This window comes from Eurytemora carolleeae, unplaced genomic scaffold (genome assembly GCF_000591075.1).
Source record: "Eurytemora carolleeae unplaced genomic scaffold, Eaff_2.0 scaffold1024, whole genome shotgun sequence".
Classification (NCBI taxonomy): domain Eukaryota; kingdom Metazoa; phylum Arthropoda; class Copepoda; order Calanoida; family Temoridae; genus Eurytemora; species Eurytemora carolleeae.
The window spans coordinates 110,512-128,578 of NW_019396916.1; the positions used below are offsets into that span (position 1 = coordinate 110,512).

General features: G+C 32.3%; 1 protein-coding gene across 1 annotated transcript; it reads left to right on the forward strand.

Moving 5' to 3' along the window:
- Positions 1–1,153: 1,153 nt before the first annotated feature.
- Positions 1,154–11,187, forward strand: LOC111710065 (uncharacterized). The gene is made up of 16 exons (XM_023484087.1): positions 1,154–1,534; positions 2,191–2,236; positions 2,295–2,320; positions 2,397–2,488; positions 2,651–2,742; positions 4,277–4,352; positions 4,914–4,975; positions 6,649–6,704; positions 6,758–6,853; positions 7,334–7,417; positions 7,727–7,819; positions 7,873–7,940; positions 8,160–8,235; positions 9,191–9,227; positions 9,567–9,633; positions 10,974–11,187. Exons 1-16 carry the CDS (start codon positions 1,403–1,405, stop codon positions 11,071–11,073), a joined length of 1,203 nt encoding a protein of 400 aa, XP_023339855.1. The 5' UTR covers positions 1,154–1,402; the 3' UTR covers positions 11,074–11,187.
- The last annotated feature ends 6,880 nt before the right edge of the window (positions 11,188–18,067 follow it).

The window sequence follows — 18,067 nt, forward strand, 5'->3', positions numbered from 1 at the left end:
TATTAACATTATGTATACTGCAATTTATATATACATAAATAACATGCAATTATTCAATGTACTGCAAATGTATTTAATTTAACAACATAAATGTACAGAGCCGGAAATTAAAGAGAGTCTTTTTGGGGTCTACTCTAAACATTTACGTAGATTTTATTTTAAGAAGCCAGAAAACAAAAAGGGATTGTAAAGAAACTACACAAAAACTATTGTTTCTACAAAACTGCCTGACCCCGTTCATGAAACTGGGTTTCTGCTTCTTGGTTTTAATTACAATATAATACTCTTTTTAAAGTTGTTGTCTCAGGGGTTGCGTACAAAGAACAAGAACTTAATGATGGCCCAAAACTCATTGATTCTGAAGTTTTCAGAATTAAACCTGTTGTTTGGTCTTAAATAAAGTCTACAATATTTGCAATAATTGCTTTAGCAAAGAAAGCTAAGGGAGCTATTATAAGGAAACATAATACATAGGTCTGAATAAATTCCGTATCAGAATTGTCTCTGAGGTCATATCTTATATGAGTAACCATGTATATGTGAACAAACCTATAAGCCACCTATCCTAGTTATTTAAAGATAATGTTTCCGTACTTGAAAATACTTGAAAAAAAAACTGTTTCTTTAACTCCAAAATTTGGGATATGATTGGTATTTTCAAATAGGTTAATAATTCCTTTAAAGGGAGTGTTTGCTAAAAATGAAAGCGGGTATAGGCTTATGGCTAAAAATAAGCGCTTTTGATCGCAACTAATCTTACCTTTATCTGTTGCGTCTATAAGGAGAAAATTGTTAAAAACTACTCAACTTCAGAAAGTTGCATGTTTAACTCGGATCGTAAAAAAATTCCATTTTTTTCCAAACGAACATCAGATATTACAACCTATAATCATTGATTATTGTTCGACGCATTCGTATATAGTTGATATTTCATATTGTTGTTGACTATGTTTTTAAAATAATATTTCGCTATTGCTGGATTTTCAAACATTCCTGGAAAATATGAAAATGTCGTCTTCATTATCAAAAATCCTTGAAACAGGAATAAATTTTTTTTAAAATTAACTATCAGACCATAAAAATACTCCCTGTAAAGGGAAATTAAACGTAATTTCAAATGACCCTCCATGCCAAGATGGCAATGCCCCATTTACAACGGTTTCCTTAAAAACTTTGTCTGATCAAATTTGAATTAGATAAATACATTAAATACTTTGAAACTTGTAAATACGATAATATCTTCTACATTATTGATCAGAAATAGGTTTCAAACTCACCTTTGGAAATCGAGCATAGAGGGTCAATTGAAAATACGCTGACTGTCCCTTTAAGTTTTATCTATTAAAATGTTCTTTAAATGCACTTTTAAATAGAAATAAACTCTGAGAAACTAACTGAAGAGATGTCTGAAGGAAGTCCCCCTGAAGATGACTCTAGTAAAGAACCTTCTGAAGATGTAACTGAAGCTCTGGACGACTCTGTGAAACCAAAGCTGACTATATTAAGATTACGGCAAGAAGAGAGTTTTGAATCCGTAAGTAATAGGGGCAAAAACTGGATTAGCAGGGGGGAAGGCGTCAATATTCAATTTTTTTTTAAATTTTTAAAGAAACATCAGATAGCATTGAAACGGGTACATATCTAAATAGTGATGGAATCAACCAATACCCCTTTATTTTTTCACTAGTAGTCCCTTTACTGGATTCTTCTAATACTTAAGAAATGGGAGAGAGGAACAAATTACCGAACAAGTGATTATAATCATACCAATTGAATACAGGGTATCTCACGAAATATGACAGTGAGTTAATTGTTTAAAATAGTTTAAAAGTTGTTTGATACCTACCCATGTTATAGTAAAATTGATATCAAACTCCGATATCAAAGTATAATATATTATTTGAGTAAAAGATGTGTTTAACAAAATAAATAACAAAAATTATTAAAATCCAAAACAGTTTGTTTTAGGACTTTCCAGACTTTAATGTCGTTTGTTTACAAAAGCAATGCCCATCTCTAGTGTGTTGCCTTCCTCCCCTCGGTAAATCCAAAAATCCAAAAATAAAGTATGTGAATGTAAAATCTTAAATAATTATTTGAACCCAATCATAAGACATTTGTACATCCAGCATTTACAAAAACTTAACATTTTAAAATATTTTTAAAAAAAATTAAATCAAACTTGTTAAGGAGTTTTTACCCCAGGTGTCAGAGGAGGAACTATTAAAGAGTAGAGGTAAAACATTCATTATTCATGTTAAATTAAAAAAATACTATATTTTTTTTTTGTTTAGAACTGGGAGAGAGAAAAAACAAAAAGGTAAGACAACAAAAAATTCAAACAAAATTTGAGAATGTTTAAATGTTAAGTCAAAAAGAGTCATTTTTGTTTAAAGAAAAGTGAACTGGTAGTTGAGCTGGAAGGGCTCTCCTCTAAAATTGAGCAGAAGGAAAAGCTGTTAGAGTCAAAAAGAGTTGAGCTTCGCAAGTAAGTTTGAGCAAGCATGAATTTGAACCACCAAACATTTATAATTTACAAACATTTTTGAAACTTGAACATTCTTTTCGAAATTGTGAATTCAAATTCATTTATCAAATGTTCGTAATTTCCAAAAATATTTGGCAAATTCGTAAAATGTTTTTTTTACAGTCTCGAGATTGAGATTGAGCTTGAGGTGTACGGTCTGAGGAAGGAATTTCTTCTACTACAAGAAGAATTAGCACATCATCCAGAACCTGAAAGTAAATTGATCTTTATTCATCCTCCATGCTATATTTGGCTTAACTTTTTTTTCTATTTATTTTACAAAAAAAGCAAAATGGCTGAACAAAAGAATTGAATCTTTGACAAAAAATCTGACTTTCTCATATATCTAAGCAACCCAATGTCGTAGTTCTAATTAAGTCCTAGTCTTAGAAACTCTAAACTGTGGTTATTTCTGTGTGCACCTTCGAAATTGACGAAGAGCTTTCAATTTACTAAAAAGCAACACAACATCGTTCGTTGATATCTCCATCAATTTTGAAGATACAAAGAAGGCAGAACACATTTTGGAAAGCTCATTGTCATTTAACAACTATCGGAAAGTGATGGCGATTTTTAAGTCGTCTCTTAACACTATTTCCAGGGACGTTTTTAGAAAAAAGTGTTGGTCTCAGGCTGTTCAATTTTTTTTTACTTTTCTAACTTCAGCCTCAAAGGAGGGTTCTTATACCTTATTCCTTATTTTACCTTCACTTGACTAAATCTATATTTAGACCAACTTCCGGTCATTGGATTTAGACTTTTTATAGCTCATTTGAAAGCCTTAAACAAAAGTGAACAGAGTGCACTCTTTTTGCGGAGAAATTTGGCATAGTTTTTTTGCACAGATGCCTCTAAAGAGAATTTGAACATTTTCGGTTGTCCTTGAATAAAAATTTAATTTTGGAAATCTTGCATATATATTTGCATTTTAAAATTTAAATTTATGATTTATCATATTTCGCGCACTTTTTGTTTTTGCACATTTTTGCCTTATAACTTTAAATTACAATAGATATTTGAAATTTGGAAAAATTTGCAATTTTTTGCAGTGACGAGAAGGTCAATTTTGACCGGGTGAGGTTTTTTAAGTGCCTTTATTCTTAAACTAAATGTCGTCCTGTCTTTTCCTGCGCTTTCCTTAGGATTCTCTGTTTTCAAAACATATTTTATATTTGACGTAACTTCAAAATTGGGTTTTTTTAAATTTTCAATTTAAAAAAACCCCCAAAACAAGATTTAAAATTCGGAAGAAAACCAAAAGAACACCTTTTAATTTAGTTTTGAATCTAAAATTGTCAATTTTTTACTAAACAAATGTACAGACATTTTTGGAAACTTCTTTTAAAGATCTAAATAACTAAAACATGAAAAGTAAAGTTTTCAAGATAATTAAATAATTATGAATTACCAAAGTTTTTTTAGATTTTCATGTCACCCTGTACCAAAAAAAAATAAGCTTTAATTGAATATTGTTTTTTCATGGGTACAATCAAGTTTTGTTATGACAAGATCCTTCTAAAACAACTTCACTAATAGTTAATGGTCTCGTAACTAATGGGAGAGCTCAAAGGCTTTCTAAAAATGTATCAAATGTTATAGATTTGCATCACAATAAGGAAATAGAGAGGGGACTCCCCCCACAGACTATTTTGGGTAAACCAGACGTCAGCCTGAATAGGGTTGATTCCCTTTTTTATTGGGACACCCTGTACATTTAGTTAATTAGCCAAACTACCAAACTGATTTCAGACAATGAAGCAGATCTGAAGAAAACTATTGGGAAAGGATGGAGAAGTACAGTACTTCAAAGGAGGATATATGGACGGTAAATGAATAATACATGTATTTCTCTAAAAGAGATGATTTATTTGGAGTACTGTCACATAAACATCTTGCTACAGATTAACCTAAAACATCGGAGAAATTGAAAGAATTTATAAAATGTCATCTTAAAAATTTTCCGATGGTTTTGTTACCACCATACCAAAATCCCAGTAGTTTTAACAATAAAAAAATATCCATGAATAATGCGGGAACAGTATTAAATCATTTAATCATTTAATACAATTTTATACAAAACCTAAATATCATCTTAAAATTCTTTCGATGTTTCCAAAGTTCTGCAGGGTTAAACTGAATAATATCTGGTTTATAGGCAGTCCACGGTACTTCAACTGAGCTGTAGTTTTTAGTTCAGTTCTTTTATACTCTTCAATTTTGATTCAAGAAAAACTGATAAACTGATAAACTGATAAACTGATAAACTGATAAACTGATAAACTGATGAACTGATGAACTGATAAACTGATAAACTGATAAACTGATAAACTGATAAACTGATAAACTGATTTTTTTTAACTTTATTTTATTTGTTTAAAATTCCCAGGTTAACTATATCCGCTAAGAAAGAGGCAGAGGAATGGGCCAGACAAACTAAACGATCGTTAGGTATGAAATAAAGGAATTTTTGGAGACGGGATATTAAATACAGGGGACAATAGTTCCAAAACTAACACTTGGCCCATTTCTAACACTGAGTGTTAGAAATGGGCACAAATTGAAAGACTGGGTTTTTTCATCCCGGCCCATATTCAGAGTATTTGTTTATATTTTACCCTATCAAATAATATTGTTTTGTTTCATAAGTGCATAATTATACTTGAAAATTAACATTGATGTGAATTCCGGTAATTGTCTCAAAACCAGGATATGTTCCGAAAACATGACATGAGCTGAAACTCGAAAATGAAATCAAGAATCATCAAACACTAATTCTCATACCTTATTATTAGTTTGAAATTGACATTTATTGGTTCAATATATAATTTTAGCCATTTTTATAAATATATGGTGTAATTTTGTTCTTCTCGTCTTGGTTTTAAAGATATATACTCTTGAAAAACGATATTTTTGTAGATTTGGCCCATTTTCTAGCACTCAGTGTTAGAAATGGGCCATGTGTTAGTTTTGAAACTAATATCCCCTGAAATAGATATTTGGAGGCGGGAAATTAAGAAGATATTTGAAGGCGGGATAATAAAACGATATTTAAAGGCGGGCGGCGGTGGGACGAAAAGAGATATTTGAAGGCGGGATAATAAAGAAAGTTTGGAGGCAGAGTGCTAAAGATTGTTTGAAGTGATATTTGAAGGTGGGATAAATAACTAGGGATTTTGAAGGTAGGATAATAGGTATAATAAAGATATTTGAAGCCAGGATAATAAGAGATATTTGAAGCCAGGATAATAAGAGATATTTAAAACCAGGGTAATAAAAGAGATATTTAAAGCCAGTATAATAAAGATATTTGAAGCCAGGATAATAAGAAATATTTGAAGCCAGGATAATAATAAGAGATATTTAAAACCAGGGTAATAAAAGAGATATTTGAAGCCAGTATAATAAGAGATATTTGAAGCCAGGATAATAAGAGATATTTGAAGCCAGGATAATAAGAGATATTTGAAGCCAGGATAATAAGAGATATTTAAAACCAGGGTAATAAGAGAGATATTTGAAGCCAGTATAATAAGAGATATTTGAAGCCAGGATATAAAGAGATATTTGAAGCCATGATAATAAGAGATATTTGAAGCCAGGATAATAAGAGATATTTGAAGCCGGGATAATAAGAGAGATATTTGAAGCCAGGATAATAAGAGATATTTGAAGCCGGGATAATAAGAGATATTTCTTGAAGCCAGGATAATAAGAGATATTTGAAGCCAGGATAATAAGAGATATTTGAAGCCAAGATAATAAGAGATATTTGAAGCCAGGATAATAAGAGATATTTAGAGGAGGGATCTCATAGTTAATGCTAATTAAAGTTCTATACATTTTATTTTTCCAAAGGTTGCTGGAAAATTCTGAAAATTATATTTAAAAATGTTATGTTTTAAAAATATTTACTCTTTCAGAAGATAAGTAGAGTTTTTAAATTATTCTTTTACAAAAAGTATTTTGGATCACAGGAAAAATTTTAATTTAAAGATACATTTATTTACATCATACATAACCCATAATAATATTTACATCATACATAACCCATAATAATATTTACATCATACATAACCCATAATAATATTTACATCATACATAACCCATAATAATATTTTAAGTAATGGATATGATAAAGCACAGAAAACAGAACTGGATCTCAAGGCCTAATAAACAGGTGAAAAGGAGAATAATTGCCAAAAGTTCTAAAAATAAAAATAAATTTCTTAGAAAAGTTTGGAGAAGAATTGTAATGTTGAGGCGAATACGAATGTGTTGTATGAGGAACACAGTAATGGTTACTTAGAACTCCAGACTGATGTCAAGGTCAGTTTGCAACTTTTAAATAAAATTTAGATAAGCAACAGATTATCTTAATCTGTTAATAATAAATTTAATATTTTTCTCAATTAAATTTTGCAATGAAATAAAAAGATCCTGAGTCCGAATTGAATGATTTGAGCCGCGTTTTAAAACCGCCAAAAACCGGTTTCAATTAAGCGCGGCTAAAATCTTGAAACATTGAATTCAATTTTAAGTGGACACAAGTATATTTGAGCCGCGGATTAAATTTAAGCTGCGCCTCAAACTTTTAGAATTCGACCTCTGTAAAACTAAAAACAAATACACATTGCACAATGCACATAGCATACAAAACCATGATTATTGATGTTATGAGCATTATCAACATTTTTAGATCCTCTGCTTGTTTATTTTTAAGTTTGTACGCGAATTTATATTTTTTTAATATGCCTTGATGTTCAACCCCTCCCATCAAAACTAAATAATCCTAGCTTTTTTTCTTAGATTGTTCCAACCTTTTCATTCGAACATATCAAAAGTCAGATTGAGACTAAGTGGCGGGAGGAGATTAAAGCAAAAATAGAAGAGGTCAGAAGCTAGATTTAATGAATACAACAAGAAGCTGAACCACGTAGACATAGCTGAACCGCTTCTCTTGCACATTTTCATACTAAGGAGAAATAGTTGAAATGAGTCTACTCAGCTCAGCTATGTCTTGCAATTCATTAAATCTGGTCCCAGCCATAAGGAGACACAGGAAAATATTAATACAAATTGTTTTAAACTATACTTAGTTATTATTAATTAATTTTTGCAGATGTAAACAAAAAAAATTGATCAAATATTTTTTTTTACTTTTTTCTTTTGTTTTTTTAAACATTGTTTTGTGCCATGCAGGTTGAGCAGAAAAAGGAAGCAGAACAGCGTGACCTCGTAAATAAGCTGGAAGAAGTGCATACTGCTAAAATCAACGAAATGGAGAATATTGAGGTAAAAATCCGCAACTCTTAATTGACTTGAGATAATAAAGAACTTATTTTTAGAAAGATCATGAAAATTCTATCTACGCGTTGAACAAAATGCTGGAGTTGCTTCAAAAAATGTGCAGCAGGTTAAAAAAATATTTTTCAAGAAAAACAAATTTTCAAAGCCTTATTTAAACACAAAGGTTATCTAAAAAGACTAAAGATGTTATTTAATACTATGCCAAAGTATACTTGAGCTTCCAGGCACTCAATTTTAACCTTGAATATAAATATAGATATCTTCGATATCCTTGATGATCGATAAAGGTTTAACGAGCAATCTCTTTAATTAATCTTGATCTTAGTGAGCGATCCCTTGATGAGAAAGCATACGAGAAATCAGTGTGGAAATCAGAGTTTGAATGCCCGATCTGCTTCGAGGTGAAGTAAATTGATATTTTTGTCCACGATTATATCAATGCAATGCAGACGACTGTTTATAAATAATACTTCAAACTAAAAGAAGTTTTTGATTGCCAACTTCACTTTGTTTACATGTTTACGTGTCTCTCATGTTTAGAAGATTGGTATAAAATCAAAATTTGAAAATGAAAGTCGGCTTTATTGTATGGATTTAATATAACCAACAATTACTGTAGAGAGAAAAACATTTTGTTCTTATTGAAGTACAAAAAGCAATTTGAAATCATCAAATTTTTAGAAATAAAGAACTAATTGTGTAATACTGACATTTTTGTTAATTCAATCAGAATACACTGCAAAATGCTGACACCAGAAGAAGGTCAAATTTATGCGAGAGTACTGCTACGACTTTGTAATTAATTGTCGCCTCTCCAGTCTTGATTTCACGCATGAGCATTAGAAGCGCATATTTTATCCGGATACAAATAAGAAGTTTTAGACAATAATTTGTTTACTTGCAATTCACTTTAACTTATCGTATTTTTCAAACATTTTGGGTGAGTTTATTTTCCACAAATTTAAAATTCTAATCCCTATATCTGTACAACCTGATAATGTAAACCTTTGATATTGCAAACTTAGATTATTTGACTTAAAGGGAGTGTTCGCGAAAAATGAAAGGGGATATAGGCTTAATGCGATAAAAAAGCGCTTTTGATCGCTACTAATCTTACTTCTATCTGTTGCGTCTATAAGAAGAAAATTGTTAAAGACGTCTCATACCGAATAACGTAGCGCTCATACAAATTCAGAAAATTGTAACATATGACTTAGACCGTAAAAAATCAATTTAATTTCAAACAAATCATTCAGATATTACATCCTATAGTCATCGATTATCTTTCGCCACATTTATATATAGTTTATATGTATGCCGAAAGAATAAAAAGATTAATAACCAAAAATGATTTAGGAAATGTCACCACCAACTAGAATTTGGCAATGTGTTGGTAAGCATTCTTTTTATGCATTGGATTTCAACATTTAGCAAAGTTTTCTTGATTTTAATCAAGATTATTTAGTTAGAATAGATACTCAGATGCGCTCCAATGTATGGGAAATGTCGACTCCAAGGCAAATACAATCAAAATCTATAAATGACGTCCCTTATGTATACGTAATTTATTCATTAACATTTTTTTTCAGCTTGAGACAAGTTTATACCAAATTGTTATTGTTTGCTGAATAATAACTATTCTTTAGACCTCATTTACAGATTTTAAGACGTCATTTTCCGTACATCCCGAGTATCTAACCTTATGCTACACAACCTTGAATTTTTGTTTCAGATGGACACGCCATCTGTGAAACATGTCGGGAGAAATTGGCAACAAGGTTCTGTCCTTCTTGTTGCAGGTTTTTTTTAAAATATAATTTATCTTATTTTTGAGGTTTTCCGAATCATTTTTAAACAAGGCATTTTTAAACCTACATGGGACTGTCCAAACTATTTGAAGTGATTCTACTGCCTTCTAGTGCCTTTAAATGTACTTACAGTTTGCATTTTCACATCTTTGCAAAATATTTGGAACGACAAAAAATATATTTAAATCGTAAACGAATTGTAAACAGCTCTTAAATTCGCATTATGTTACGTCATACTGCCCTCATAATTATTTTTGTGATGTACAAAAACAAACAAAAAAAAGATTATTTCAGTTTCTGATAAAAAAAAATAGGCTAAAAAAAGCTATTCAATTCATACTTTGTTAAAGGGAGTGACCGGTTTGTAAGGTAGTTGAACTTAGTATGCAGTGTTGTGGAAAACTTCTTTCGGATTCATTTGAGACATATTAAACTTTTTAAATATCTGTAAATCCTGAGTTTGAGCGCAAATTGGACGTTCAAAACTCCCATTTGGGGATGGATACGTTTCCAGAATTATTTTTTTTTATTTTTAAAAACGACAACGAAAAATAAAGTAAAATTATACAGTAATCTAATTAGATGGTTAGGAACATATTTCTCAAAAAAATTTAGTCAAAACATCAATGCTAGAATCAATTATTTCGTTTTCATTATTATAATGAATTTCTTATCTTCTTTGAATTTATTCGCAGATTTCTTCAAATTTTTAAAATGTCGTCTTTTCAATAATAATTCTAGAAAATCTGCAAAAATCTTTGTGAATAATGAGAAACCAGAATAATGAGAAAATAGAAACTAATAATTAAAAAAGATTACTTATTTTCGATGATAAGATTAATTTTAATTTTCTCAACATGTTCCTATACATGACGTCTGTAGTTTATTGTATAACTTTTTCACATTTTATGTCGTCGTTATTTAAAATTAATATTTATATTAATGATAATTTAAAAAACCTTATTCTGAAAACGTCTAATTTGCGCTCAAACTCAGGATTTACAGATCTTTAAAAAGTGTTATATGTCTCAAATGAATCCGAAAAAAGTTTTCCACAACACTGCATACTCAGTTCAACTACCTTACATAGCTGGTCACTCCCTTCAACTACTAGCTTGATGAAAACTCAGCGTTGTCCAGGCTACACATAGTTTCCCCGCATTTAGTCGTAAATTACGATTTTAGACAAAAGCAAAATAAACACATTCCAATTTAGTTCTCCTGAGCTGAGTAACCAAATCAATATATCTCTACATATATAAAATATAAATACAGATATATAGCGGAATTAGAAAAAATAAAATAGTTTTTATATTTATATATGTTTTTAGACCTATCGAGGGTAGAAACATGGCACTCGAGAGAATGGCTAGATCTCTGTATGGTTTACCGGAAGTAGAAACAGAAGATGATATTACTGTTCCAAAATAAACGATATAAAAGCATCTCATTTACTATCTATTTCCTTTACTGAAGGGTGAAACTATGCTTGAATTCACCTTGTATCAATTCTAAAGTTTTCTTTGATGCATTAAAATAACTGATTTGAGAATATTTATTATTATCAAACTCATAAATACTCTTTGTTTAGATCAAATCGCTATATTATAAGATGTGTATCAAAATACTTGAAACACTAATAAAGAAGCATATAAGCAAATTATATGCCTGACAGTATCGAAAAAATGAGTTTTTTAGACCTAGTAAGAATAATTTTGCAATATAAATAAAATAAACAAATGGGCTGTATTTATCAGTTCAAGACGCGTTTTTGTACACCTACATCATATCAACACATTTTGTATACCTACATCATATCAACATATTTTGTATACCTACATCATATCAACATATTTTGTATACCTACATCATATCAACATATTTTGTATACCTACANGAGTACAAGGTGGAGGCCTATGACTGCTCCCAGCCTATGAATATCAAGATGTTCGACCGAGAAGCCCACTGCAGGTTCAACCCGGAAGTAGTAGGAGTGCCGGAGAAGGTTACAATTCTCCAACATGTGAGTACAGACGGTGAGAGGATACAAGTGCCAGGTATCCTCTCACCGCAACATGTATTATTGCGGCATGTTCAGCTATTCAAAACCTATTTTGAGTGCTGAACAGGAACAAACATTAGTGATAACAGCTCAATCTTGCGCTGAAATGGCACGTACTGGCCAGTTTGTTACTCCCCAGGGGCGGAAGACAGAGTCAGTAGTGGTTCCTGGACGAACCTATATAATGGAGTTCTCTTCTGGATTCCAAACTACCTCAAACTCAGAGATAAGGTGTCAAGGTACAGATATATTAGTTGACGGCTCGATCCAGAAGGGCATAGTAACACATATGGAATATGTGGTTACGATCGAGGCGGAGATGTTTACGGTAGAAGGATCGGAGATCAGAGCTATGTCATCATTGGAGCGTCTGGCTTGCAACCCGAGAGGTCCATCACTAGGATGTGTAGGTGCTCTCCACACTTATACTTGGGACCAGCCTGCGGATAGCTGTACATATAAGGAGATAAGGGAAGTGCAAGGATTACTAGCCTCAGACTATTTTGCATCCACTGAGAATGAACTTTTCTATGAGTTATAAGGTGGCTATGCACTGCCCATACCCTGCGGAGGATATAAAGCATTCTCCACAAATGTGAAAGACATTGTATTAGTGAGAACGCCTGACATGACTGAAGATTCCAAGAAAGCGAAGATCAGGGCTCAGGATGTAAGTTATGCAGCAGAAATCAGGTCTCTGTCATTATTCCTGAGGTTTAAACTTGATGTTATTGAAGGAAGAAAAGAAGCGTTAGGGAAATCTGTTGTCTGTGCTTTGAAAGAGCCTGGTCTAGCCTCACCTCACAGAGTGGAAAAAGATAAGTTCCTATTCCGCAGATCTGATGTTATTTATCAATATACGTGTAAAAAAGTAATCGTGGAGTTAATAGATTCGGACAGATGCTTCCAAGGAGCTCCCATAAAACCCGTGGGAAAGTACAAGTTCATAAACCTGGCCAATAGAATGTTGCAGCAGGACTCGGCCAAAAAGCCCTGCGTTGAGAATTTCCACCGGGTTTTAAAAGGGATAGACAGTTGGATCAGATTTGGTCCAAAAGTGAAAGCAGTTGCTCCGCCCAGGTCAGAGGAGCACGGGAATATTGTTTTATCCCATCACGCTGACGAAGTAGGGTTGTACACGGAGCAAGAAGAACGTGATTTTGAGCATGTGAGCACTTTATTGCATTATAAGGAACAAGTGACAGGTACCCTTGTGCACACAGTCTGCTCGCAAGATGATGAATGTGATTTGAACCCTTTACCAGGAAGTCCATCATACTCACTATCCAAACTGGAGAAAGAAACTGTTGAATTTGTGGAATTAGGACCATGGGATTATTTTTTAGTAAAAATCCTAGGGCCTATTTGGATGGGAGTATCATTCGTAGGAATATGCGGGGGATTGATCACAGCATTCCAGCACGGAGCATGGGCGGCTAGATCTGGAGTACGAGTTTGTAAATCTTGCAAGAAGACTCAGTCTGATGAAGAACTAAGGACAGCTCATTTACTAATGGAGCTCATGGGAGATTCTCAGTCCATGCCAATGAATAACAGGAGAGCTCCACCCCCAGATGTAAGATATACCTCCAGGTTCGGGATCAAAGAGGAGAAGGTAGAGATAACGGAGCTTCCTCGTATCTGATCGCAGTAAAGATCAGCGGGGCATGTAGCAGGAAAGTGATGGATTGATCTTTCCTGCGATCATAAATAGTATTTTTTTCCTTCTTTCCATCATTTTCAGTTTCTCCCCCCCCACCCCTTCTTTGAAGATTTGACGTCATATCCTGTTCCTAGAGCATCAGATGAGTATACATGTAAAAGTAGAACCGGCTAGCACCATTATTTACTGAGATATTGAAAAAATGTCATTGATGCAATGCCTCCTTTAAAGAATTTGAACCACGGCTGAAACTTAGGCTGCACCTTAAATGTTGTTGGTTCCACTTAAAACCTTATTCAATGTTTAAAAATTTAAGCCGGCACTAAATTGAAACTAGTTTTGTGGAATTTGAGACCTGGCTCAATTTCATTAAATTAAGAGTAAGTTTGAACTTTTATTCTTCTGTAGGAAATTTTTTTTCCTATAAACCACTGTACATGTAAATTACTGCATCTTAATGTTTGAGGCTTTATGAATCCCGTCTGAGTGGGCCATTGCACGTGCTAGCATAGCCTGTGTAATTATTTATGAATTCAGCCAGTTATTGGACATCATGGAAATCAAGGTCAAGAATTTTCTTTAAACTTTGGAAACAGGTAGCAAATTATGATTAAACCTTAAAGTGAGTGTCCAGCTATGTGAGGTAGTTGAACTGAGTATAGCAGTATTGTTCAAAGCTTTTTTCGGGTTCATTTGAGACATATCAATCTTTTTAAATATCTATAAATCCAGAGTTTGAGAGCAAATTCGAAAGTCAAAACTCCTACTTTGGGGGTGGGTACGGTTTCATAATTAGTTTTTTTTAATTATTAAATAATGACAACGACAAATAAAGTTAAAATTTTACAGTAATCAAATTAGATGGTTAGGAACATGTTTCTCAAAAGAAATTTGTCAATAAATCAATGCTTAAATCAATTATTTCTTATTCATTAATATATTGAATTTCTAATTTTATTAGAATTTGTTCGCAATTTCTTCAAATTCTTCAAATGTAGTCTTTTCAATAATAATTCTAGAAAATCTGCAAAAATCTTTGTGAACAATGAGAAACCAGAATGATGAGATAATAGAAAATAATAATTGAACAAGATTACTTCTTTTCGATGAAAAGATTAATTTTTATTTTCTCAACATGTTCCTAGACATGACGCCTGTAGATTATTGTAGAACTTTATACATTTTATGTTTAGTTTTCCAAGAAAATAAAACTAACAAGTGCTGATACAGCACTTTTTTATTTATTAAGAAAATTTAAATGATTCTTGAAGAGGGCTGGGGGTGGGGAGGTTATGATTTAAAAAAAAATATCCCTTAATATTTATGTTGAAGTTTTAACTGCTGCTCCCAAATTTTAGATAGCTTCACATTTAGATTTTAATGTTATCCAAACTCCAATTGGTCTCTGCATAATTTGTAAATTCTTTAAGGATTTCCAACATATATTACAGGGTGTCCCATAATTAGAGTAGTCATAATCAATAAGTTTGCTGATGCAGATTATGCATTTTTTCAGGTACACAAGATCTGTATTAAACCTGTTCAAAGGAATTAAAAGCATGGGGTTTTGATTTAATTAATAACTTACTTTGATGCTGGTATCTCAAGTCTTAAGTATTTTTAACAGATTTTCTTTGCTGTTGTCGTGCGTCTAAAAAGAATATTTACACACATGGTCAAAACGATGACAAAAGTCTGTCCCTTATATCAATAATATTATTTGTTCTGCTTAGTACGATGGCTGGATGGAAAAAAATCCTTAAAACTAGGAAACTTTTTTTGACGTGTTTCTTAATACAAGCATCGTTACAAAACAATAAATATCATTGATATTAGGGACAACCATTTGTCACGGTTTTTAACATAAACAAGTTGGATTTTGCATAGTTTTTTTTTTTTATTTGGATTTAGGACAATTGTTTACATATGATCAAACTCATATTTAAAAGTGTAGACTAGTCATAAGACACTTTTGTATATGGTCAACTAATTCATAAAACAGAACAAATTGAAAATTTGGTATAATTGTGAAACCCATATAAATTAAACATTACTTTTTTGCATTGCGACAAATAATGAAAAATATTTTTTGACCTACATGTTGACATTTATGATCTTGGCATTATTATTGTGCATAAAGAACCATATTAAAAGGAGTGTTTGCAAAGAAATAAAGGGTGTATATGAAAAATAATCGCTTACAATCACTACTAATCTTACTTCTATCTGTTGTGTGTATAAGAAGAAAATTGTTAAAAACTACTGATACCGAAGAATGAAGTGTTCATACAAATAGAGAAAATTGCAACACACAACTAGGAACGTAAAAAACTCAATTTTATATAAACAAATCAATTAGTTATTAAGACCTTTACGTCATCAATAATTTCTCGACGCATTTGTATACATGCTAGTTGCGACCTTGACAAAAAATACCTGAACTTCTTCTCATTTACTGCAAAAACATATTTGGACATTTGGTTGGAAGAATACAAAATCTAGAAAATCAGAGTTTGTTGTAAAGACTCAATTCCTTTGTTGAATTTAAGTCAAACATTCACAAATAGGTGAAAAATTTAGTTTTTTAACACATTTTCTCAGCTCCTTTCTTACAATGTTTCAATCTGAAAGGGTATCACACTAAGAACTCAAAATAAAATTTGCAGAATTATCAAAATGTAGACAAAAATTTGAAGACAATAAAACGGCAAAATTAACACGAAGAACAGTTCAATGGATGGGCAATTTAGAAAAAAAATAGAATGATAAAATTTGGTATTTGAGATACTTTTACCCTAATGAATCCTAAAATATATGCTGCAAACCTTGGAATTTTTTAAGGGGCATTTAAAGTCACTTAATAAAACTCACCTCATGCCAATACAGTTGAAAGTATTTCTTGAACTCAGAAACCTCCAACTTCTTGCCGGGATCAGGTTCAATTAAGTCCACAAATTTCTCTACAGCATGGATCATGTTGGAAAGGGCCTGAGAGTTAACCCTAAAAATTAAGTTTTTAATTCACTGTCTTCAACAAAAAAGAACCATGGCCCACTTATATATATGCTTCTATCTATTGATCTATACTATTCTGGGCTAGTGTACATGTAGCTTTGTCAGTGGGCTATGCAGCTGTTATATAGGAAATTTCTAATACCTCTGCATATAGTAAAGTTTAGGGGTTTTACTGTAACAAATTTTCAATCTGGCTGTTGACCATTCAATAAAATAATTTGTACTTTTAAAAAGTTTAAAGTGAAGTTCATGGTTTAAATCAGAGAACTTTGGTAGAGTGGGCCCTGGAATAAGCAGAAATGAGACACTGTAGCAAAAAACTTGAGAACACAGCATATTCTTCTAATAGTTGGTAGCATCAAAGGCGCCTTGTTTCAAAAATTCCAGAATGTGGTCTGCCGTTTATGTACCTTTTGACCAAGATATTGAGAAGTTTGTTTTAAATTAAAAATATTAAATTTAAGCATTGTTTAAATCTTTAGTATCTCCAACAAATTTGATGATACAAAGAAGGAGGCTAACTCTTATCACGTTTGAAAGACTTTTTTATACTCCTTTGACATCTATTAACTTAAAGAAAACCAAAGACATATTGTAAGTCCAGGGTCCTAAGTCTAACGTACTACATAACACTTTAACGAAAAAATGACATAAAACCTTATGATCTATCCATTCTACTATTATATCCATGGGCTGTATATTCACATCAAAATAAAATTCATGTGGGGGGGGGGGGCAGGAGGTTGAAGATGTTTTATACCTTAGAGGAAATTTTTTAAGGGTACTAAACAGTATTCAATTACTCTATTTTTTATTTGCTTCCAAGATTTTTGAGTGTCAAAGAGCGTCGTAGACAGAGTTCCATTACACAATTGGGAAATTTTTTTGTAGTTTTTTGCAGTCAACATCTTCACACAGTCAAGTTTCTTCTTTAATTGGATATTTACAGCCAACTTCAGTCTGGCTATATTCCTAAAATGTTATTTTATTAAAAATAATGAGCATCAATCTTTAGTTTACATCTACAGAGTTTCCTACATCAAAGTTCTAGAAATTGTATGAGATCAGAAACTTTCTCGTGTTTTCTCTAACCTGCCAGTTTATTCTCCAACCTTCTCATTGTATTTTCTAACCTGCTCAGTGTATTCTCTGTAGGACTAGGCGTCGTTCCTGATGAACGATCCTCTGTTGGAGATAACAAACGGAATTATCAAGAAATGGAAAACATGGATATTTGATGCACTACTTGATCAGACAAAGCTTTGAAGGGTTTGTTGTGAATCAGAATTAAAATTATGTATGCAGTCACTTTAACCCTAACAATTCATTCTATATTACTGGCGCGATGAAAAGCGGAGTGCAGCTTGACGATGATGAAAGTCGACTCATAAGTAAAGCAACTGCAAAAGCCCTTAGAGTCTCAGAACAGGAGGTTACCCAAATTCCAGACAATGTTGGCATTTGGGTGCAGACATATACCAAGGATTCAAATAGAATAGGGACTTGGATTAGGTCTCGCTTAACCTCTGCAGCTAAACCTAGACAGCATTCAGTGCTTGAGCACCTTATGGTCTCACACAGGGATTGGGTTGATATGGGAAGCAAACCTCCAGCTCCTGCCAATCCTCAAGATGCCAATTGAAACAGCACACGTGGTCCCGGTGCTATGGAAACGCCTCAACACG

Excerpts from the sequence above, each read along its gene's own strand:
- LOC111710065 (XM_023484087.1), top strand. The coding sequence starts at position 1,403 with ATGTCTGAAGGAAGTCCCCCTGAAGATGACTCTAGTAAAGAACCTTCT. Across the intron at positions 7,820-7,872 it reads ACGAAATGGAGAATATTGAG|AAAGATCATGAAAATTCTAT; the intron begins GTAAAAATCCGC and ends ACTTATTTTTAG. Across the intron at positions 9,634-10,973 it reads TTCTGTCCTTCTTGTTGCAG|ACCTATCGAGGGTAGAAACA; the intron begins GTTTTTTTTAAA and ends ATATGTTTTTAG.